This window comes from Camponotus floridanus, unplaced genomic scaffold (genome assembly GCF_003227725.1).
Source record: "Camponotus floridanus strain SB8 unplaced genomic scaffold, Cflo_v7.5 scaffold140, whole genome shotgun sequence".
NCBI lineage: Eukaryota > Metazoa > Arthropoda > Insecta > Hymenoptera > Formicidae > Camponotus > Camponotus floridanus.
The window spans coordinates 322,039-344,625 of NW_020229260.1; the positions used below are offsets into that span (position 1 = coordinate 322,039).

The window sequence follows — 22,587 nt, forward strand, 5'->3', positions numbered from 1 at the left end:
TGCCTTAACACCAGGTATATATTTGGTATTATTTTAACTTTACAATATTATTATTGTATCATTTTTTACAGAACAAATCATCTCTTATAGCAACTAACTTTGTCAATAATAATCAATACTCATTTTTTCCTATCGCGTTCTCACTTTCTCGTTCGCTCTCGCGTTCTTTCACTCTCACTCGTTATTTTTTTTTCTCTCTTTCTCTCGTATATATATCTTATCATTTAATAAATTATGTACAATCTCACAAACAACAAACGGAGGAACCTAATTACATCATGTAGTTGTTCACACTTTACTATGTACAGGTACTACTGGTATCTTTTTTCTTTGTTTTTACAGAAATCGACGCTTTTCCTCATTCTCTCTCTCTCTCTCTCTCTCTCTCTTTCTCTTCCTCTCATTCTCTCTCTCTCTCTCTCTCTCTCTCTCTTTCCCACCATCCATGGGCCGATCATATCGCAATAAATTCTATTTTTTTCGCATGTGACTATAAAAAAAACAAAAAGGAGGCAAAAAAACCAAATGAACGAACAAATCGCCTATCGTCACCTAATCTCAGGAACTGCAACCTCTGCTCGCATGCTATTACGCATTGCGGCGATCTAGGTGGTACTGGTAGTGGTTGTGGAGGTCGGAGTCTCCTGGATGGCTAAAGTCTGTGAAGGCGCGGATGTTGAGTCACCTGCAAACAAGCAGTCGGGGAAGGAATCGATAATATAAAATCAAACATGTATCTCTCCGGCGAAGCATGTAATATAGCCGGCTAAATATACACCTTAATGCACCATAATTGGGTTCGTCCCTTAATAATCGCGCAAATTGATCTCCACAAGGGAGCCTTCTCGTCGCTTCACTGGTCTTTACGAGTAAGTCTATATTTCTCTCAACAACGCGTATCTCTCCGATAATCGCCGATAATTGCTGGGAGAATATCGGAGGTACTTTGACATACAGTTTCAATCTTTTCCTTTTTTTTCAATAAATTTTTTTTACCTCTAAGCTCTATTTGACCAATATCGAATAAACAATTACGATAATGAGAAGTGTGTTTTCTTGAGACACACAAACATGATTCTATCGATCGTCAAAGAAAATACTCTATCGTGCAATTCGTTCTCGGATCTCTTGCCGGTATTGCGTAATCAGCATCGATCAATACCGCATCGGTGTGGCAACGGCGGTAACATATAAAGCTTACCCAAGAGGGCGGCCTCTAGGTCTCCCAGGATCTCCGTCTCCTTGGGATCTATAAGGTTGAAGCGTTGATTAAGGAGCGTGAGGTGGGCGAATACACAATTGAGGTGAGCGTGCAACCCCAAGAGCGCCACCTCCCTGAAGTGGCAGTGGTAGATGTGTGCCACCACGTGGTACAGTAGCCGCAGGATCTTACGCACTATCGACTCAAACGAGCTAGGAAACTCGTTTGCTAAAAAAAATAGTTAATCGACAATAATTAACCCATTGATGCTTCTCACATCTTAATTAATAATTTAAGCGTAATATATAATATAAAATAAAAAAATATAACAAATATAATAAACATATCTCTCGATCGATTAATAATTGATAAGTCTTTATGTGATATTAGCAATTATTAAGAACAAAGCTATAACACTTATTAATTACATAATTATTTTAGTTATAGAAATAAATTGTGACAAACTGAACAAATGATGTGATAATATAAAGATTGAATGACTCACCGTATTTTGTAGGGAATATAGTTTCATCGCTAACGGTGCGTTGTGTAAATGTCATAACATAGTCTATATATTGTGGTGCTGCCACTCTCGTTTTTTTCCCCTTTTCGTCGAACCATAGATACGTTCTAGAATGATAAAGCAGTTGTGTGTCAATCGATTAGTTATTTCGAATGCAAGACATTAACGGTATAAGCAAATAATAAGCAAAGGTGATCGATAAATAATTTGGATCAAAATTCAAAATTTTATCAATAAAAACTATTAATTCTCTATTCAAAATATATCATGATAACATAATGGTATTTAGATTGCATATAGGCAGATTGCATTTGTATAGTAATGCAAACGTTTAATTTCAGTATGTCGAAGAAATTGTAAATAAATTTTCAAAATTTCAAATTTCCCATCATATCGATTTTTCCTTCATCTTTAGCAAACTTATATAAAAATTTCAACAAAAAATGTAACAATATAAAATGGAAAAATATAATGCTCTTTACATTATGTACGCGGTATATTTTTACTCTATAATAAACAAAAATATAATTCCCTCAAATATGCTCGAGTAAATCAGAGATGCAATTTTTTCGAGATCGCAAATAACTGGAAAAAAAAACGGAGTTTACAAGGTACCTTAAGCCGGGACCGGTCATATCGGGACAACCTGTCATGGTGCAAAACTCGGATATCGTGCCGTAGACGAGATTAATATGATCGAATAGTGCGAGGGTATGCGATGCCAGCCATTCGTTGTAATCCAGACCGGGCGGTAGATCCACGAGCATCCTCAGGTCCAGCTCCGGCAACTGTCTCTCGAGAGCAGCCTCCTCCAGGTATAGTTTAGGATCCTCCGTGGCTCCCGCATCTTTCTCCTTTCGTCTGGCTTTTCTGCAAAACGAGAGAACATTCGCACGATCAGTGAATCATGCGGCGCAGCCTCTTCGCACATGGCGATCTTTAAAACGTTCAAGCCAATCAAGCAAAACCATAGGTATTGCGCAAATATATAGATGTAATGTAGCACAGCCCCGCGTGTGTGAGATTAATGAGCACGCTGTCCGAAAATCAAATTGCTCAATTATTATGATCGATATCAGAGAGAAAGAGAGAGAGAGAGAGAGAGAGAGAGAGAGAGAGAGAGAGAGAGAGAGAGAGAAAGAGAAAGAGAGAGAAATTCTTTGTTGGAATTTTATTATTATAAGAATAGTCAAAGAATTCGCAATTGAAAAAAAAAACATTAGCTTATAATAATACTTAGTGACGTTTAATAAGAGATTGATATTTGTCAAAGGAACAAGATCAGTTTTATTACAGAATATCAAATCACGTAATTTGATGAAAAATTACGAAATGTCACAATGATCAATATAAATAATAACAAAATTGATGACTTATGACTCTGATGTTATCGTCTATTGTTTCTCATCGTTAAAAGCAAATCCCCGGAAAATCGTCAATGAAAATGAACGAGAAATTTTTCACAGTGCATTGCAGTGATTGTCGATTCACTGTCGGTTCTCGCTAATTTGCGGTCTCCAGATTGACCGGAATAGATTGGACGAGAGCGTTTCGTCTTTAATCGAGTAGCGCGAATTCATTAATCAGATTAGCGAATTATCGGATTTGTACAATTACCCTCGGCGCTTCCCGACTCTCTATTCAATTTGTCTTTAATCTATCAGCGAAGCCATAGGTGTTATATTTCTCACGTTTCAAATTCAACGAGAAACAAACGAGAATTTCTTTTCTGCGTAAATAGAATGCCAGAGAACATTTTCAATATCGTGTTTAATTATAGGAATCCTTTAATAATAATATGAAATAATAATAATAACACTGTTTCTCGATGTTACAGCGGAAAACTGGAAATAACAATAAAAGTCGATCGTTGCAATGTACTGTTATCGTAATCAAGCGCTACATAATTATAATATAGAGAATATTACCATTCCATTGTATCGTATATAATTTTTGTATACAAATATGTAAGTAAAACTTTGCAACGGAACACATCAAAAGATAATAAAAATGTTTGTGCATCAAGTTAATCAACATGGATAATCCCAATTAATACGAACGCGCAATAATACGTAATTAAAATGGTATCTTCGTTTGTAAATGAGAACTAAATATTAATATTGATTCCGAGTATATCATGTTTTCGAGCTTGATTCAATACGCAGCAGCCACGTCGCACATCCAGCTTCCTGCCAGTGAAAAATGCAATTACATGCAATAACGATAGCAGCATCATGTTCAGCCACGTCTACACGGTCCAAAGCGCTTTAATCGCTCTCTAGAAAGCACATGCTCCTGGAAAGAAGCTGCAGCTTCGCGCAAGAAAAAAAATTGGCATAAATCAACCGTATATAATATATATATATATATCTCTCCCGTGTATACATATTTGTCTAATCACGTGTAACAACATTACTTAATTATCCTTATAACGTATACCGTGTATAAGTACAATTTACATAATTTTTTCTCGACCGTAACTTTGAATACGACAGGATACGAGATTTAATTACACCGGTACCAACAATTTCACACACATTGTGTGGCGGAAACTCGCGCGCATACACATACATATATGTACATATCTACGCGAGCGTTTGCGGGGGAACTCACGCGACTAGCTCGCCGAAGAGCCTGATCTTCCTGTGGCAGGTGTCGAGCAGGGAGAGACGCGAGGAGGAGGCGCTGCTCGAGCTACCGGTACCGGTGCCGGCGCCGCCGTGGTGCACCGGCGTCGGCGGCGCCGAGACGGTGGTGGCCGAGGATGCCACCGCGGCCGCCGCCGCCGCCACCGCAGCGGATGCGGAGGCGGAGGCGGAGGCGGACGAGGGCTCCCGCGGTCCCAGGACGGTAACCGCGCCGCGCGCCGGCGATCGCAGCATCGTCGTCGTCGTGATCGTCGTGGTCGAGGACGACCTCCTCGGCGCGCCGCCCTCGTGCCCGAGGATCCGCTCACGCACGCTGGGTAGGCACCAAATCTTGTTCAATTGTCATCGAACTCTGGCCAGCACGTGCCGGGACTTTGCTTTCGTCCCGGTTCCTCTCGAAGGAGCGAGGGAGGCTGCGAGGCTCGCGGCACCTCCGAGTGGTTCTTCGAGGTATCGAGGACGGAATGTTCCAAATGTTCCGAGATGTTCCGAGACGAGAAACGTCTTTCTCGGGCTTTGATTCGCGTGGATTCGTTTGTTTGGAAATTGGAGAATTAGAGACGCGGTCGCTCTTGATGTTTATTCAGGCGAACGATTCTATAACTTTGGGTGGATTCTTATGTATTTTTCTCACAATCTCTGTGATTATATTTCTTTATACTTTGCGTTCTTTTTCTTTCTTCCTGAAAGACTCGCTTGTCCTCAATAGTCGTGAGTTTCAAACATGGGTTCGCTCCGAATAGATCTTGATTTTCCTAGGAATAATAATATTTTTTCAGTGCTTTCTGAAATCCCGCTTTACTAATAATTTCAAGATTCTTCCGAATGTTCGTGTGCGTGATTCCCAGGGCATTACTTCCTCGAATGATTTCTTCGATTTAAAAGCGATTTATTTTCGAGCTCAGGTTCGTCGTCTCTTCAAGTCTGAGAATTCACGTATAGCACAATGATGGTGAATCGATTCGACAAGAAATAGCTCGCGGGAAGTCGACAGAAGGTGCGGAAGACACTCCTTGGAAGACAATCGATCTCGTTTACGAGAACGAGCGCGAAAGGATCGGTTGTCGATCTGGAGCAAAATTCAAGCGCGCGTTCGCGTTCGATCATAAAGTTATAAATCGAGCATTATTGTAATATTTCAAGAGGCCACAGCTGTGCAGCTGTCACTGATAATCTTAAACTTTTATTTGAGTCGATGCAGCAGATATATATACATGATCCGTACATGTATCAAATTACTATTCATCGCGTATACTCTCGGGGAATCTATATATCGATAAATTGCATTTTCCTCGACCCCCTTTCTTACAATTTTCTCTCTTTCTCTCTCCTTGGTTCTCGCGCGCGATTCACTAGAAAAATTTCAGCAACACGCGTCGTTGGCGCGATGCCAGGCTTCTCATTTCTTCAGGTAATGCCGCGAGTTTGTCGCTTCGATGTGTTTGACGAGAGAGAAACTGGGTTATCGCTTACACGTGCATCCATAACGCCATGAAGGAAAATATAATCGGGAACCAAGAGATTATCGATCTTCATAAAAGGGCGGTCAGCAAAATAAAATTAATGAATTTTCGTGACGAATATATCGAACGTTTTAATTTTTTACGCGGAATTACGATCGTATTCTGCAAAATTCGCGACTATATGTGACTATTGTGACAAAAATGCATTTTTTTTGTCGTATTGATAGCTAATAAATACCGGTTGTAATAATTATCCGCAAAATTTAACTTGGAATGTCTCGTATAAAATGATTAATGTAACGAAAAATAATTTATTTATTAAAATTATTTTATATACGTTAAGTAAGATAGATAGCGTAAAACTAAAAATGTTGGCGCACTTAACGAAACGCTCAGTTATTCCTTCAATTTTCGCTTTCCTCGAAAGCTTGTTTTTATTGGTACAAAGTTGTTTCCACGAACATAGTTTCCCCGTACCGGTTACCAGTGCAAAGGTAAAACGCAAACTATGTCGCCGGACGAAGCCCTTGTGTAATACACGATAGAAGTCGAGAGAGAAATTTGCACGTCTTTCTCTAAAATTAAAACCACGTGTCCGTCCCGTCTTTTCTCTCTTCTCGATCTATTTTTTAAAAAGATAGTCTTCTTTAAAAAATATTTAAAAAGATGAAGAATAAAGAATATCGTATAAAAATCATAAAAATCTCGGTATACATCGCGATTTTATAATTCACTTAAATTAAATAGATAATAATAATTATGATAAAAAGTACTGTAATAGATATCAACGAGTATTACGATGATAACACAGAGTGCATTACGTGAACTATCAACCCGGTTAGTCGACCGAGCGTAAATTCAAATGTCGGTGCATCGCGAAATGAACGAAAAGTTCGGAGCCAAGTAGCTCCATTCTGGCTGCACGAAGCCGTGACATATGCGTCCTTGATCGTGACCCGGATGAGGTCACGTCCAAAATTTAAATCGCACTTAACGTATGCAATTCAAGAACATAACACTAAAGACGCAGGAGAAAGCAGCGTTCCAGATTCACCACACAAAGAGACTTCGATAAGTCACGATCTTTTCTCCCGGCTAAAAACTTGCAATTCATCTTCAATTATTTATATATATTTTAATTCTATTTATATTTGCACATATGTATTATTTATACAATTTATGTATGCAATTTCGAGAAGTGAATGAAATATGCTGTAAAATTTGGTCATCTATTTCAGAAATATCCCCTTTATCTCATGCTCTCTAAAAGATCCATAGTCCCTGCTGATTGTGAAGACTACTATTTCGTCCTTGATTCTGATAGAAAGAATTCGTCACAAGTGGCCGCTCAGTGGGAATCTCCCAAAGGACCAGGCGAGTAAATAAAAGACTACCTTCTTTTCTCATTCTCTAGACACGCAAACCCGTAATATCTTCGAAATATCTTGTTCAAAAATTTACAAGGAGTTTCAGGTAAAAAATATGCGCATCAACCTATTCAAGCTCCAACTTGTATCGCTTTAATAATTATTGTTTTTTATCCTATTCTTATTCATTTTCGATTAATATTGATCTATTTAATTTCTAACACTCAATACTTTAGTAATTCTCGTCTTTTTCTTCATATTACAACTTGTTCATTCTCCGCGGGTAGTAATGATCTAATCAAGTTTTATTTCGTCTTGATAAGAAGCATTCAGTCAAATAAATAAAATTACCTAGAAATAATAATTCTTTTTCAAGAAGCTCGTTATGGAATATGCTGCGGAATTCTTCTGAAAATAACGGATAATTTGTTTTCGATTTTAATAGATTTAAAAATATTACAAAACCATCAATATCTCATTCTTAAAAAAATATAAACAAAAATGTTAACATTATGTATGTGCAGCTTCGTGACATATAATCTCCATATTTTTTAAATATATTAGATTTAGAACAATTTTGAACAAATAAGTCCGTCGATTTTAATTAGTGAATCAAACGTCAGATGAATTTTATCATCGAAAAACTTGAATATTTCTCTCATAAATTAACGGTTAATACTGTTAAAAAAAATATGCGTTTCTCCGCGAGATTATTCCGTCCGCAGCATCCTCCACAGGATCACACAAAACAGTCCTCTTTATTCTGCTCTTGTCGCATCACGTCGTGGTCAATGCTGCGGTATTTCTCCTAATCGAATCACGTCGCATCGCGTCTCATTATCACTGCCCATCACATTATCATGTACGACGAATATAACAGGACGACGAGCAGAGAGAAGGCGCTCGTTCTTTCAGGAGCGCGTTGAATGGGTTCGTCACTCGCGAGCGCGAAAAAAGGGGCGAAAACACGTGGAATGAATGAGGATAAGATTATCTAAAGGGACTAATCGTCACGAACTCTGAAAACGCGCTGCTCAGATGTACCAAAGTGACCGATTGCGACGTCCGATCCGGACGAGGCGTTGTCCGCGTTTCTCGCGCATCTCGCGAACGCGAATCCCTCCGACAACAGCTCCCTTCCCTCCATTCATAGAAGATCGGATCATCGGACACCCTCGTGCTACTCGACGCGCCACCGTCGAGCGCACGAATGCGACTGCCGAGATCGCGGCCTGACGAATCACCGAATCACGACCGAGGATGAAACGCACCGAAATGTAATGCGAATTAAATGCTATGCGGATGATACCTTTCTACATCGCATTAAAATTCATATTTTCCAATATTTTCACTTTTAAGAGGAAAAGTAACATATGAAAAATAAGTAATAGTAAAATAATACTATTTATTTATTTGAGAAAAATTATATATATAAATTTATGGATAAGCAGGAAAAGAAGAATTATAAATTATAAGATAGAATATTAATAAAAAATAAAAAATTCTAGAGTTTTAGAAAATATGCTTATTTGAAAATGATAAGATTTCTCTCTTTCTCTCTCTTTTTGAAATGGACCAGTTAATAAATTTAATTATTATAAATATTTAAGTAATCTTTATATTGATTACTATATTCACAACTAAATATTAATTATTCAATTGAATTTTTTAATTAATAAAGTTCCTAAATAATTAATTAATTAAAATATATATATATATAAATTTTACAAAAATTTCTTTAGATAACTAAATTTAATTTAAATAATTCATTTAATAATTTTTTCAATTTATACATATTTAGCAAATGTTATCTATAGACGCTCTTTTGTTTCATATCATTTTTAATGAATTGAGTTGCATACATGCCTCTTCCAGAACATCTCGTTTAATTATTCGACTATATACGCAAGATCGAAATACGCGTACACATTTTTATCCGGTGGGACATTTATTTCGCTGTTACGTGCGCCGTGTTGTTGTGTAGTATTAAAGCGACCACGAGGTATGGGCGCGTTGATCCCCATCGAATCTAACCTTCCTGAAGTCGGATATGGTAGGAATTAGCACGACCTCAGAATTGACCTCTCGCGATGTAAATTTCAAGGATTCTGAGAAAGAGCTATAAATCATATTTACATGCACGGAATGTTCGCAAAATGTAAAACTAAAATAATGCTTTTGTCGAGTTTAAAATAGCTATATATTTTAAAATATCGATGATTTAAAGCAGCGATATGTATTGCATTTATATTTATATATACAAAGTTTCGCTCAAAGTTGATGAAAAGTGTTTATCGAGTCAATACATGACATGTATATATGTAGAAAAGAATGTAAAAAATAATCTATCATAGGTATCATATTTAAAACATTTATAATCGAATCTGTCAAGTCTCTTAAGCATGTACACATATATAAGACCTATATACACTTTAAATATATGTATAATCTAGAATTTATTTTAAACTCGCGTATTTAAAGTAAATCATAGTCCTTGCAATTACAAGCCCGAGTGGAAGCACATCTTCGTCAATGAAGGAGTTATTTATAGCGAGGAGCGATCAATCGATTATTGTAGAAGCCAGAAATATCTAGCCAACGTGTATATACGCCAAAAAGGAACTCTGTCAAAAGGACACCAATTCCACTTCAGAAACGAATTATTTAGGACACGCCTTGTTTCCGGAGTAACGATCGGATTGCCACAAAGACAACACTCTTGCCTCCCTCCCCGTTTACCTTTTTCTCTACGAAGAAAACGAGACATTCGAGACGAGACGTCAAATGGGATTGGTTTCTTTAACCCTGTCCGCTCGAAACATTCGAGCGAAATAGAATCACACTTGTCGATTTATCGAGAGAGCGATAAAATACCGATTCGCTTCATACACATCTCTTATTGTACTTTGTGTCTTTTTCCTTTCGGATTTCTCGCAAGGTCTCCCTTCGCGCGTCTATCGCATTTCAAGGGGGCGATTGCACGCGTACGAGGGACGGAGAGGAACGAAGAGAAGGCGAGTCCATCGAAGGCGAAGAATGATGTAGAGAACGGAGGAAAGAGAAGAGACGCGAGGGCGGCAATGCGACGGCGGTTGCGCCACCACGGCGGCGTGCGTCGGATCAGCTGTGAGTCGGGTAACTCGAGTCAGCTGACTGCCGGACGGACGGCACCGCCGCGCGTGGAGGGGCGAGGCGGGGGGAAGCGGCGCTCCAACTCTGCGACAATCAATATATTCCGCTCCCGCTCCCGCTCCGCGTGCGCGTTCCGTCTCTCTTTCTCCCTTTCTCCCTTTCTGCGCGATCTACCCCTCGGATCATCTTTGTATCCGTATATCGTGTATCAAGCTTTGTCACTCGATTTTCCTCGGATTACGATTTCTGAGTATTATATGTAGAATTTCTAGCATTGCTTTTCTAGCAAGAGAGAGAGAGAGAGAGAAAGTCTTGAGTAAATCTCTCCTTCATAGATTCTTGATCAATATATGTATAATTCTTTTTCTCTTTTTTTCATATAAGTATTTATAATTAAAATGATCATTTTATGTATGAGCTTCACTTTAAAAGTAATTATAGAATACTATGTATTATACATAAATCATATCTGTCAAAGAATCTGATAATGGGAACGATATTAAAACATCTTGTATTTGAACTCTCTCTATTCGGAAAGTACAAATTATATTATTATATAGAACCGAATATATAATATAATATGTAAATTTCGTATACATTATACAAAGCAAATGTTTCGCTGTATGAAAGCAAGATTCAAATGCAATGCAGAATACATTCATGTTTTTATACTTTTGAAACAGCAAACATTTCTCCATTTTTCTCTTCTATCAAAGCATGTTTTCATTTTTATTTGAATAATCTCTTAGAGACCTAAAATATAAATCTTTGTAGAATATAGATTTTTTAGAATATAGATTTCTCTATTAGAATAAACTCTTTAGAATAAACTTCTAAAGATGAAAAAAAAAACATGGAAAATCGCTATAATCGTGCACTTGAAGAAATAATTTCTAGTTCCATATGTATTTAAAATAAATGCGTGGAATATGGTAAAGTGTTGCAACAGTCTATTTCGGTTCAGGGGATATATTTGTAGATTAATGGTCGATAATATATATGCGACGTGTCTCGAAATAGCAAAAAGAAATAATCTATTCATTATGTCATCGCCGTGTGCAGCATGAAAATCACGATTCGATTCACACTCGCTGAACTTCTCAAGACTGTCGTCTACGGAAACGGCTTTAAATAGTGAAACTCTTCAGCGGATATATACAACTGAAAGCGATTCAATAGATGCCGATTAGAAAGTTCTAGAGCCACACTCGATAGACTTCCAAGTATCGCAGTATTTCTCGACGACAAGGTAAAAAGAAAGATGCGAGCAACCTACTCGAAATTTTATATCAAACATGCATGCAATCAAGATATGTCAAGAATCAACATGACGGAAAATTTAACGATGTTTTTCTGTTACGTACATGTTTTTCGATTACGATCATAAAACTCATTCAATCCCGAGATATGAGATCCATCATAAAACGAACAGCGCGACTTATCTCGTTATCTCGATTCCAATTATCAAAACAATAATGTACCAGACAAAAGATACTGTGCATCGATAACTACCGAGCGGTTATTTATCAGAAAGTTTCGTCGAACGATATTGTCCACGTCAGAAATTACGACGGAAAACACGGTAAGCCTTCGAAATTACATCTCGTGGTCTTAACATTACGTCTCGACCGACCGAAAGCCACAGAACCAACAATTAAAGAGAAATAACAATTAAAACTAATGAAGAGCCTTGGAATCTGACCATACACGGGCAGTTTAACTTAAACCTAGATAACACGAGATTGCAATCCTAGCGAAATAATTATCTCTCTAACTCTCTCGTCGAACGAGATCGACGAGAGAGTTAGAGAGTAGCTCGAAGGTTGGACAACGAGAGGAAGAGGGGAGGTTGGCGCCAGGCGCCATCGGAACGGTTGACTCTCTCTCTTCGCCGGGATTATATCCTTACAGGATGCGAATCGATGGACGGATCGAACGACGGCGCCAGGAAGGCGCCTTCGCGTGACGTCGCGGCGCTACCCCTGACAAACATTTTCTCCGACGTTTGTTTACTTCCCCATCATCCGCGAGGGTGACTCGGCACGATATCTCCCTCCCTCCCTCTCTTTCTCGCAAACTGCGCATCCCGATTTCTGTGTTTGTAAACGTTGCAGCAGCAAAGAGTAAGAATGGTGTATAAAGCATGCGAGAAAATATCATGTTAATGAAGCACAATGTTCTAAATTAAAGAGGAAGGAGGGGAAGAGGAGACGGCGACCGCAGATAAGATTATTTTTATCTCGCCAGAAGGGGTAAATTCCGCATAATTTGCGCGTCGCTTCTCCCCCACGCGAGCGATTTGCGTGTAAACACTTCCGCTCGGAGGAAGGTTTTCCCATCCGCGGTGCGTCCAGCTGATTGTGTGCAACGCGACAGTTTGCGGTTTCGTCGGTGCGGTTTCTGCGGCCCTCTCGTCGCGTCTCGCCGCGCCTGACGTCTCCTCTCTCGCCGGAAGTCCATTAATCGGCCCGCGTTTCGTGTCCTTCACGAAACTGCCTTCCTTCTTCGTATTAAATATTCGTATTAAATATTCGTATTAAATATTCGTATCACATACAGGATGACTCGAGAGAAGTTACCTTTCTCGAGAAGCCGGGATGAATATTTCTCTATGAGCGATCGACGATATTGGCAACGCGGATAACGATGGCCTTTGGCAATTTACTTGATTGACAAACGCAATATCAAAGTAAAAGCGTGCGGGCAAACAACATGACACTACGAAAAAAGTACCGTAAAATAGAAAGTCACGATAAAGGGAACGGATGAATTTTTTTGTACCGTGACATTGTCGCAATGTCAATGTCGCTATGTTAATTAGCCTAATGAAAACGTATGACCCAACTCGTGCCACGCGACAAATACCGACACGGCAACGCAGGTAAACCGCGTTCTCATCAATCTAGGATGTTTCATTTCACTTAGAATCGAATGAAACATCAACAGCCTCGTATTTTCGGAGCACATTATTTTTTTACACACTTTAATATCTTTAATTATTATACTTATTATTTATTACTTATTATTATTACTTATTATTATTATTATATTATTTTATTATATTATTATTATTATTTATTATTTTAATATCTTTAATTGTTATACGCAACGTCATGCTTAGATCGATGATTCGCATTTTCTATCACATATAATATCTAATAAATAAGACTAAAGCGCGCGATAAAATGTAGACCGAATTTAAGTGAATGCAAAAGTATTGGATTTTTCCTCAATCACGATGTATTTCTTTTCAAAGTGCATTATTTTTCTTTTTACAACTGATATAATTTACAAACTAACGCTGGCGGAATAACAAGAGTTCAATTCGATATCTTCAATCGGACTGTCATTAAAAATCGAGGTCACGTCATCGTCATCTCAATTTCAACTTCGATCTCTAAGCGAGAAGCATCGAAGTATAAAGCTTGCCCATCCAATAGCACCTCGCCAAATGCAAATATTGACTTAACCTTAATCGTATGCTGCACCGCATCGTCAAAGTTCAGGAGAATACATAGATATATATGCTATGTATGTGTACCTACGTCTATGTACGAAGAGGGGGGCGAGAATGAGGTTCTATTTAGCTATTCATGCGTTTGAATCTTAATTCGCCGAGACTCAATTTTTAGCTACCTTGAAACTTAAATATACCCTGCGCTAATTAAACCCTTGAGAACTTTATTGAGGAAACATCGAGTATAAAAATTCGTAAGATAAAGTATCCCACGCGTACATATAAGAACACGATTTTGACATCGAAAGAGGTAAAAAAGTTGATAATTAAATGCAAGAATGTTGCAATGGTATAATTAACATTCGGTTTGAAATTTCCAAGTACAATTTATGACTCTTTTCCTGTTTGAAACTAATAAAAAATTATAAAACGCACCTCTTTCAGGCTTAAATTTTAAATCCTATATTTTACGCAGAAGAGTATCATCGGATAAAAATACATTACTGGCAAAATTGTACACGCGTGTTCAAGAAAATGGAGTATTTTAAAGGCATGTAGCGGTAGGTATGATGAAAAAATCGGTATGATGCACGAGCATCCTCGATGAGTTTCGAAAACCGCAGAGACGGTAGCCTCTTAGCCGATGTCGAGTGCATGACAGCCGTAGGCACGTGCTACACACGTCGCGCGTCACACATGTCCGCAACGTAATTACGTCACACAGATACGCAAGTAAGCCGTGATATGGCAGCTCTGCGAGATCCTACTTCGGGTACACGAGTGTGAAATCCTCTCGATTTAGAAAGATAAGAATATCTCACCCTATTTTCGTAGGAATATTACATATTTTATTCTGCTTATTTTTTAAGATTTTGTCGCAAGGTGTATTTATTTCCAAATTAAATACACAAATTTTTTTAAAGAGAAAATTATATACATCATCTATAATATTTGTGTAGAAATCTGTTCGAACAATATCGAGGCGATTACAAAACAAGCTCTTTAGATTGATTCATTGTGTGATAAAGAGAATCCGATACAAACGAGTTCCAAAAGTCGCGATACAGTATACGAGATATTATCTATTTAACAATTGTTTGGTAAAGATAATATCGCGAACCGTATCTCGCTGTTTATTGCAGGGAGAAGCAAGCTGTGTAAATTGAGATTCTTGTGAGCGATTGTGCCTGATAAGGCAGTTTATTGTAACCGTTTTGCAACTTCGTATATATTTTCGTGAAATATTTATTTCGTAAAATTGCGAGAATAATCATCGCGCTCTGTTCAAATTCCAACGTATCGATATTCGTGCATCTCTTCGTAGCAGATATCTTAGAGATACCTTGTCGAGAGATGTAAGTTACTTTACAAGCTTTCGGCAAAACTTCGTCGCTTGATAAAACGATTTTCTCCATATTTTCAGGCAGTCTTTCGAGTAGCCTCCTTTCGTATCCAATTTACATTTTTCTACATAATATCTTTTGCGAACAGATGTTGCGAGAAAAAGACAGAGGAAAATGTAGTACAATTTATTCGCTTTATATCCAAATTTTCGTATCCTAATGACAATAATATGATCAGAATACGTTTCTGATTACATTAGACGTATAAATATCTCTTCAAGCGGCATCCTTCGACATGAACATGTTTCGTAACGATTAAAAAGAGGAAAAAAGACAAATGGTATTACTAAGCAGTCGCCTGTGCTATTATTGTTCCACGATGACGTAAGTCTAGATAAATTACTAAAGGATGAATTGCAGTTAGTTCTTCTATTTGTCACATTTGACATTGTCAAATCATTAGCAAAAGTCCGTATATCAGCGATATCAGTATATCTCTTTTCTTCGAACCAAGATAACGACGATTTATTTAAAATTCGCATTAAAAGACAATAGCGCACGAAGCACTTTAAGTTTTTTCTCTTGACGAAATACAATGCTTTAAAAAAATACGAAATTGATTGCGTAATAATTTAAAAATTACAACACATAGGATAAAACATAAAAAAAAATATTTTCATATATCTATTTTAAAAAGATTTCAATAATATTAAAATTTCAAAAAGAATAACTTTGATCAAATTTCTTCTTCTTATTATTTTTATCATTATTGCTTTTTTTATTTTTATCTCTTTCTTAAATCTTTTACGTTCGAAATAAAATCGTAAAAATAATCTTTTATTCTAGAAACGTGAACAAAACATATGAAATTTTAACGCTTCTTATTCCCTTAGAAACATTATTCGAAAATTGTTGACGTAAAACCGGCATTTTACATAACTGCAATCATCCACCCACAGTGAAAAACATGATAAAATTAATTTGCATCAATTACAGAGAAGTCATAAAATAAATTCCGACATCACCAAACGGCCAATATCGAGTCTCTACATATATCATCGACATATGAGTGCTTTTGATGAGCGAGACCGTGCATTTGGTGTCATCTCTCGCTAGATCCACAAAAAAGAGACCGCTATAGCTATTGAGCACCACCAGCATCGCCAACCACCAGCATCACCGTGATGGACGTTGACGATATATGCGAGATACAAGGATGCCACGGATTTCACATCAAATTCATGTCGAAGCGAAACAAATCGGAAACTGACCTGCAGAAACACGTGACCGTGTCCTCGACATCGATGGAGAGCGACGTCTCGATGGCGGAGTACTTGAGGACCTTCCTGTTGCCTAGGCCGAACATCGGGACGAGAGCGCGGCGGTACCAGGGGAACGTGGGCAGGTGTGTCGGGGGCATAAAACAACGAAGAGAGCGGAAAGGAGAGGTGGACAGGAGATGAACAGAGAAAGAGAGAGAGAGAGAGAGAGAGAGGAGGGGAAGGGAAGGATATATATATACTTTGCTCCGGTTGGTGGCAACCACTCGACCGGCCGTTAGGCCAGTAACGGAGTACAGACTGACATTGCCGTTCTCCAGGCAGCGGACAGGCAGGCAGGCAAGTCGCGTTCGCCAGGTACCACCACCTCGCGATCGTCCACGTCGCGGTCGACCTCTCCACCGCCGTGGCAGATAGAGAGAAAGCGGAAGAGAGAGGGGAAGACGCGGATGTGCTGTCGAGGTGAGGGGATCGGGAGAATTCCACCGTGTTCGAGAGGAAGCCGGTGACGCGGAGATCGGCTGGTGAGAGAGACAAGGATGATTGAGAAAGAGAGAAAGATGGAGAAAGTACCAGGGGCTTCTTCAGAGTATACACGTCGTTATATACTTCGTATTCCTTCTTTATTTCTCTCTCGTTCTCCTCGAGCATTCTTCGTTTTTCTTCGAACGGACTCGTCATAATGCAATTAACAATCGACCGAAGAAACCAAACAAGTTCTATATCTATTAACATGTTGTAGCACAGCACGAGATCGCTCATTTAATGGCGAGTCTCAGCTGGACTCTTTGCTGCCTGTCGCGAGAGAATTCGAACGGACGAAGCAACAGGAGTGAAAGTACGCACAATAAACTAGATGAAAGCTATTAACTTGAATAAGAAATTTATAAAATATCCTAATTTTCTGAAGATGCAATTTTCGCAAGATTTGCAAAATTTTCGTGGAAAATGCAAAAGTAAACTTTGCGTACAAGCAATATTTATATATTTTTTATCAAATATATATATTTTTTTTAGATAAAAAAACTCTCTAAATAAAACTCTCTATAAAAATAATATGAAAACATTTGTACATAATAGTATATATTGTTTCCAAAAATTAAATTGGTTTTTTTGAAATTATTTCGAAAAATAAAACGCACAATAATTGTTTTCAATAAGTAAATTTGTGCTAAAAAAATCATTTCTTTAGAATTATATAATAAGAACTATAAAATTAATATGATATAATATCATAAGATAATATATAATTTCTGATACATATATAAGAGTGAGAGAAAATTCAATTAAAAAGAGTTTAGATTCTATTTACATCATTGTTTGCTTTAGTATCCGAAATTTGCCGAAACACGGTCAATGTCAAAAGTGACATATGTATGGCTGAAAATTTTAACAACGTGTTAGTTTTGACCCAATTTCCGTTGTCTCGAAGGATTAATCAATAAACTACATAAAATTTTAATCGCTGACGAGTTGCGATTGCTTCTTCGTTTATTGGCTTCGTGTCAATATGTCTGTTATAGAAATAAATATTGGACAGAGGTGAAAGGGCGTTTTGGATGTTTTGAAAAAATTACAATAATAGAAATAATCTTGTGTCCAGATAATTTTGGTTAAACAACTTCCTTTCGAACTTCTTTTCACTTACAGATACAGATAAGAGAGAAAGAAATGATTATTTCGTTAATGAATAACTAAAGACAAGACAAAATATTTTTATTAATTACGACATTGCGAATGCTAATTTTGACGATGTATCCGAATGAACTTGGAACTGATGGATGTAAACGTATGTACGACAAGGACTTAATATATTCCATCTGCGTGTATAAATACAAATTCACGGAATCCGCGTCGCACATGTAAAAGATTAGGGTCATTTTGTGCGTGTAATATTTTATCATTGTTTGAGTCTTTCAAAATAGTCTTAACTTCGTACACATGATTTATTGTATCTATCGATTATCTCGTTTTCCATCACTGGCAGAAACTTTGACGAACTCAAAGACGAAAAAAAATAAAAATTTTGAAACAATATATTTACTCTCTATACATATCTATATATTTAGTAAATATATATATATTTATTAGTAAATATTATTTATTAATAAAAAATTATATTTATTAGTAAAAATTATTTATTAGTAAAATTATATTTATTAGTAAAAATTATTTACATTCACAACAATGAATAACAATGCGATATTACACACACATATATATATATTCGATTAGATGTACAGATTATCAATAAAAAATATTGCCATATAAATTATAGAACATCGAAGTACGTTTGCAATCTGAATAGCGAAATGTCGGAAAAACGGCGGTCACCGCGGAATATTGCCAAGAATAAAGGCAGTTGTCATCGGTATCCGCCAGCTGAGAGAGAAATATCGACGCTAATTACGTCGATAGCGAATAGATATCGAAGTATTACACGGTCGACTCGAACTAGCCGATATACGTACTATCGCCAATTGCGAGTGAACGTTACAAGGAGCCTATTATTAGAGCAAGTTGAATAGAAAAACCTCACGACACGAAACGAATGACACTTAAATTTAGGAAATCATCATTACTGATATTGACTCGTAATATCGGAAAATATTGTAAACAGATCCATAAAAGTAATAAAATTTAAAAAATAATAACAAATAATAAAATAAAAAAAATTATAACATTTTAATTAAAAAACAAGGAAAATCCTGACAGTGAAAATTTTAAAATTGAAAAAAAATAAAATATTGGACGATATATCTAGCATATTTATAACAATTCCCAATAACATTTGTTTATCTTTTTTCCTACTTTTATCTAAAATCTATATAAAAAGCTGGCTATATTATATAAATAAAAAACGAATAACTTAACGTGCCAAATTTCGCGCAAATGCTATGACAGCCGATAGAACACTAGTATTGATTTTTGCCGCGTTTCAATAACCGCCGATAGTATCGATTACTGATAATGAGTAACCAGAGCAGTTGTTATCCAGCAAAACAAGAGTATTCCGCGAGACCGATTATTTTTGTTCGCTCGTCCGTGAATTATCCGCATTTCTCCATTCACGAATATGCCTCTGCCAACGAAAGACGTCAGATGACATTATCGTGAAAAATGAGCACGGAGATAACGAGGGTAAGGATGAATGTCAAGTAAATGCGATGTCGACCTGGACGTTTACAGACCGCGACATATTCTTCGGAGATCTTTAGGAATAGTCAGACCGTGAACAAGTGTGTCTCATAAAAACCAACAATCTATCGCTTAATCAATAACGTACACCTTCTATGTGTATCACGCAATATAATTATATCGTAGGAATATGAGAGAAGTTTAATTTTGACGTTATTATTCAGTGATTTGTCATCTTTTTCCATTTCAGCATTCTTCTTCTTTTTATCAATAAATTAAGAAGCAATAAATCAAGATCAGATGCAAAAATATATTGATAAATGCGAAACTAGGTTCTATTAGAAAAATATAAGAAGCAAATTTTTCTGTTGAAAAATTAAACAATTTAAATTTCAAAAATTTATTTTTAAATAATAAAACATTTTAATACTTTAACGTGATTTTAAAATGAATCGTCAAACTTTACAGAGATGTATTCTTTGATCAATTGAAAGTCAATTAAAAGTCTTTCCTTAGCAAGATTTTAATTAAATGACTTCTTTATAACTTCTCTCATTCTGATCTTTATGACTAGTCTCAAATAAAAATAAATTTGCCTTAGAAGAAGTCGCCTTAAAATTAAATGAATTTTGTTTTTGAAGAAAAATCGCCCTTCAAACGTTGTAATGTTTACATCACGTCGCGTCGATCAACGATATAATCTCCTAACTTTATCGCCGAACTTTACCGTAATTCTTTCGTATGCACAATAAAAATCTCGATATCACGACAACGAAGTGTTGCAATGATATCTTATGATAAACGCGATAACTGTATTTGCCCGGAAAAACTGGCAGGATACTCGCAAGCACCGATTGGTAGAGCTCTATCGCCATCGTAAAAGCCGACGATAAAATAGTTGTTATCAAAGTGGTTGGCTGTGCGTTTAAGAAAAAGGCGTTCTTGTGTTCACTTATTAACAATTCTAGTGATTTAAATGAGCGTTATTTTAAAACTTTTGTTAATGATAAGCTTGACACTTTAAGGAACAAAAAAGATATATTATAATTTAAATGCCTAAATATATTTAATGAGGTAAAACTCCCTGAAAAATATGTTTTCATTTTCCAGAAGGGCTTTAGAATATTCTTGTGATTTTATTTTACTCTCGTATACGTAATATTGTGTCTCAGTTTTATTCCATTTAAAAAAATAAACATTCTTATTAATCTAATTATAATAAATTATTAATATGATAAAAAATTTCAGATTATTTTCTTTTATGAGAATATTCATAATATTATATTCATAATGTTCTCTCTCATATAAGATATTAAGAATAATTGCACAAATTGATAATTGATTTTTGAAAATACAATTCAACTATTGTAAGTAAATATTAAGAGTTTTAAAATTTCGTTTTTACTGAGTTAAGGAGAGAGAAAAAATACAGTTGGTCAAATCGAAACAATTATCTCAAAACAAATTAAAATATTAAGCTTTCAGAAACATCGCAGCGTTTTGTGCTCTCCGGGGTTTTTCATATTTTTCACTAGATATTGAGAAATTTAAGATTTTACATAAATTACATATAAAAAGTTTTGTCTTTTAAACCGCAAAATATTGTTTGAAATACAGTAGCAACAAACAAACGTTGTTAAAGTATAGAGTTGAAAAATTTACAGTAAAATTGTCAAAGTCTCTATTCGTTATAAAATAATTTCAATATAATTTTGTGATTATTTATGTATTTTTTATTAAGTTTTAACGATAAATAATATTAAAGGATTTTTATTATTTCCAATAATAAAGTGCTCAAGTATCTGGAATTCTAGAAATTCAATTGGTATTAATTATTCGGCATCAATAATACATTCGATATTATTAGAATATTATTAAAATACAAGAATAGAAAATGGATTGACATGATAAAGCTTGATATTCTCTGAATGTAGAAATGAATAATAAATCATCAGTATATATACGTCACATTCATTCCATAGTTTATACCATTGTAGTTACATTTAATTTATCTGTTATTTATTGATTGCTCACACTGTTTATATTTAGTTATATGTATCGATACGAATTTAAATTTATATATAAAATTTGACGAAAAAAATGTCCATCAATTTATTTTGTGAATAATATGGCGCAGTTCATAAAAATTCGTCAAATTTTGTACAAAATATTTAATGGAAATATTTACATAAAAATATTTATAAGAAATAAAAGAAATAAAGAAATATTTATAAAAAATAAAACTATCGAAAGATAATTTCGTACCTTTCAAAAATTCGATACATTTTTAGTATCATAAATTAATTCTTTCTGTTAAACAACTTACGTTCAATAACAGATGTTTAGACAAGTGTAGGAAAATGCAATAGTTTAGAAAATTAGTATTCGCTTCTTCTTGGGGAAGATAATCTATATCACGTTGTCATAATTTTCAGACGATGATTACATTGATTACCTGTGAGACAGAATGTCTTTGACTCACGTCACACGTACATGTAAACAGTCTTCTTACATTCGTCAAACAGATTTAAATTTACTGAATCATGCCGTTCGACGAGCATCGTGAATTATACAAATCGAGAAGATCAAGCTTACAGCACTAAAACGTCAAAATTGTAAACATCTTTTGATTTATTTCGAAATTACGCGATTTTCGAATACAGACTCTTGCAAAACAAAGAGAAGCGAACCTTGAAAATTCCAGAATCTGTTCATAACAATTATACAGTTTACTTTCGATTTCAAAAATTAAATATCACCAATGTCACAGAATGGAATTTATTTAAATTTACATTATATAAATTCATTCTTTTTAAACTGTCTCTGTCTGTTGTCTAATTTTGGAACGATCAGCCATGGGATCAAGCAGTTGATACTTACGTTCTACTCTGAGGTATCGGACACACTGTCCGCCTTCGATTTACACCACTTCGATGCTTTCTCCAAAGTCCTCCGAGATCGGAAAGAATCGCGCGACACATCGCACTGGAAACGTCACGTCACGGTATTTTGGCGAACGCGCAACCGTGCGTGAA

General features: G+C 36.1%; 1 protein-coding gene and 1 long non-coding RNA gene across 4 annotated transcripts; both read right to left on the reverse strand.

Annotated features, from left to right (window-relative positions):
• On the reverse strand, nucleotides 1–22,586 carry LOC105250237 (MOB kinase activator-like 2). Of its 3 annotated transcripts, none has more exons than XM_011256225.3 (5): nucleotides 22,433–22,586; nucleotides 2,340–2,594; nucleotides 1,707–1,831; nucleotides 1,202–1,429; nucleotides 1–685 (listed from the first exon to the last, which is right to left on the reverse strand). In XM_011256225.3, the coding sequence occupies exons 1-5, from the start codon at nucleotides 22,531–22,533 to the stop codon at nucleotides 606–608; spliced, it is 789 nt and encodes a 262-aa protein (XP_011254527.1). In that variant the 5' UTR covers nucleotides 22,534–22,586; the 3' UTR covers nucleotides 1–605. The 3 variants fall into 3 exon arrangements, with proteins under 3 accessions (XP_011254527.1, XP_011254526.1, XP_025262154.1); XM_011256224.3 differs by lacking the exon at nucleotides 22,433–22,586 and adding an exon at nucleotides 16,406–16,729; XM_025406369.1 differs by lacking the exon at nucleotides 22,433–22,586 and adding an exon at nucleotides 4,338–5,127.
• LOC112637186 lies at nucleotides 5,136–8,488 on the reverse strand. Its single transcript, XR_003122458.1, has 3 exons — nucleotides 7,882–8,488; nucleotides 7,554–7,610; nucleotides 5,136–5,441 (listed from the first exon to the last, which is right to left on the reverse strand). It is a non-coding gene; the product is annotated as an uncharacterized LOC112637186 (long non-coding RNA).
• Nucleotide 22,587: the final 1 nt, after the last annotated feature.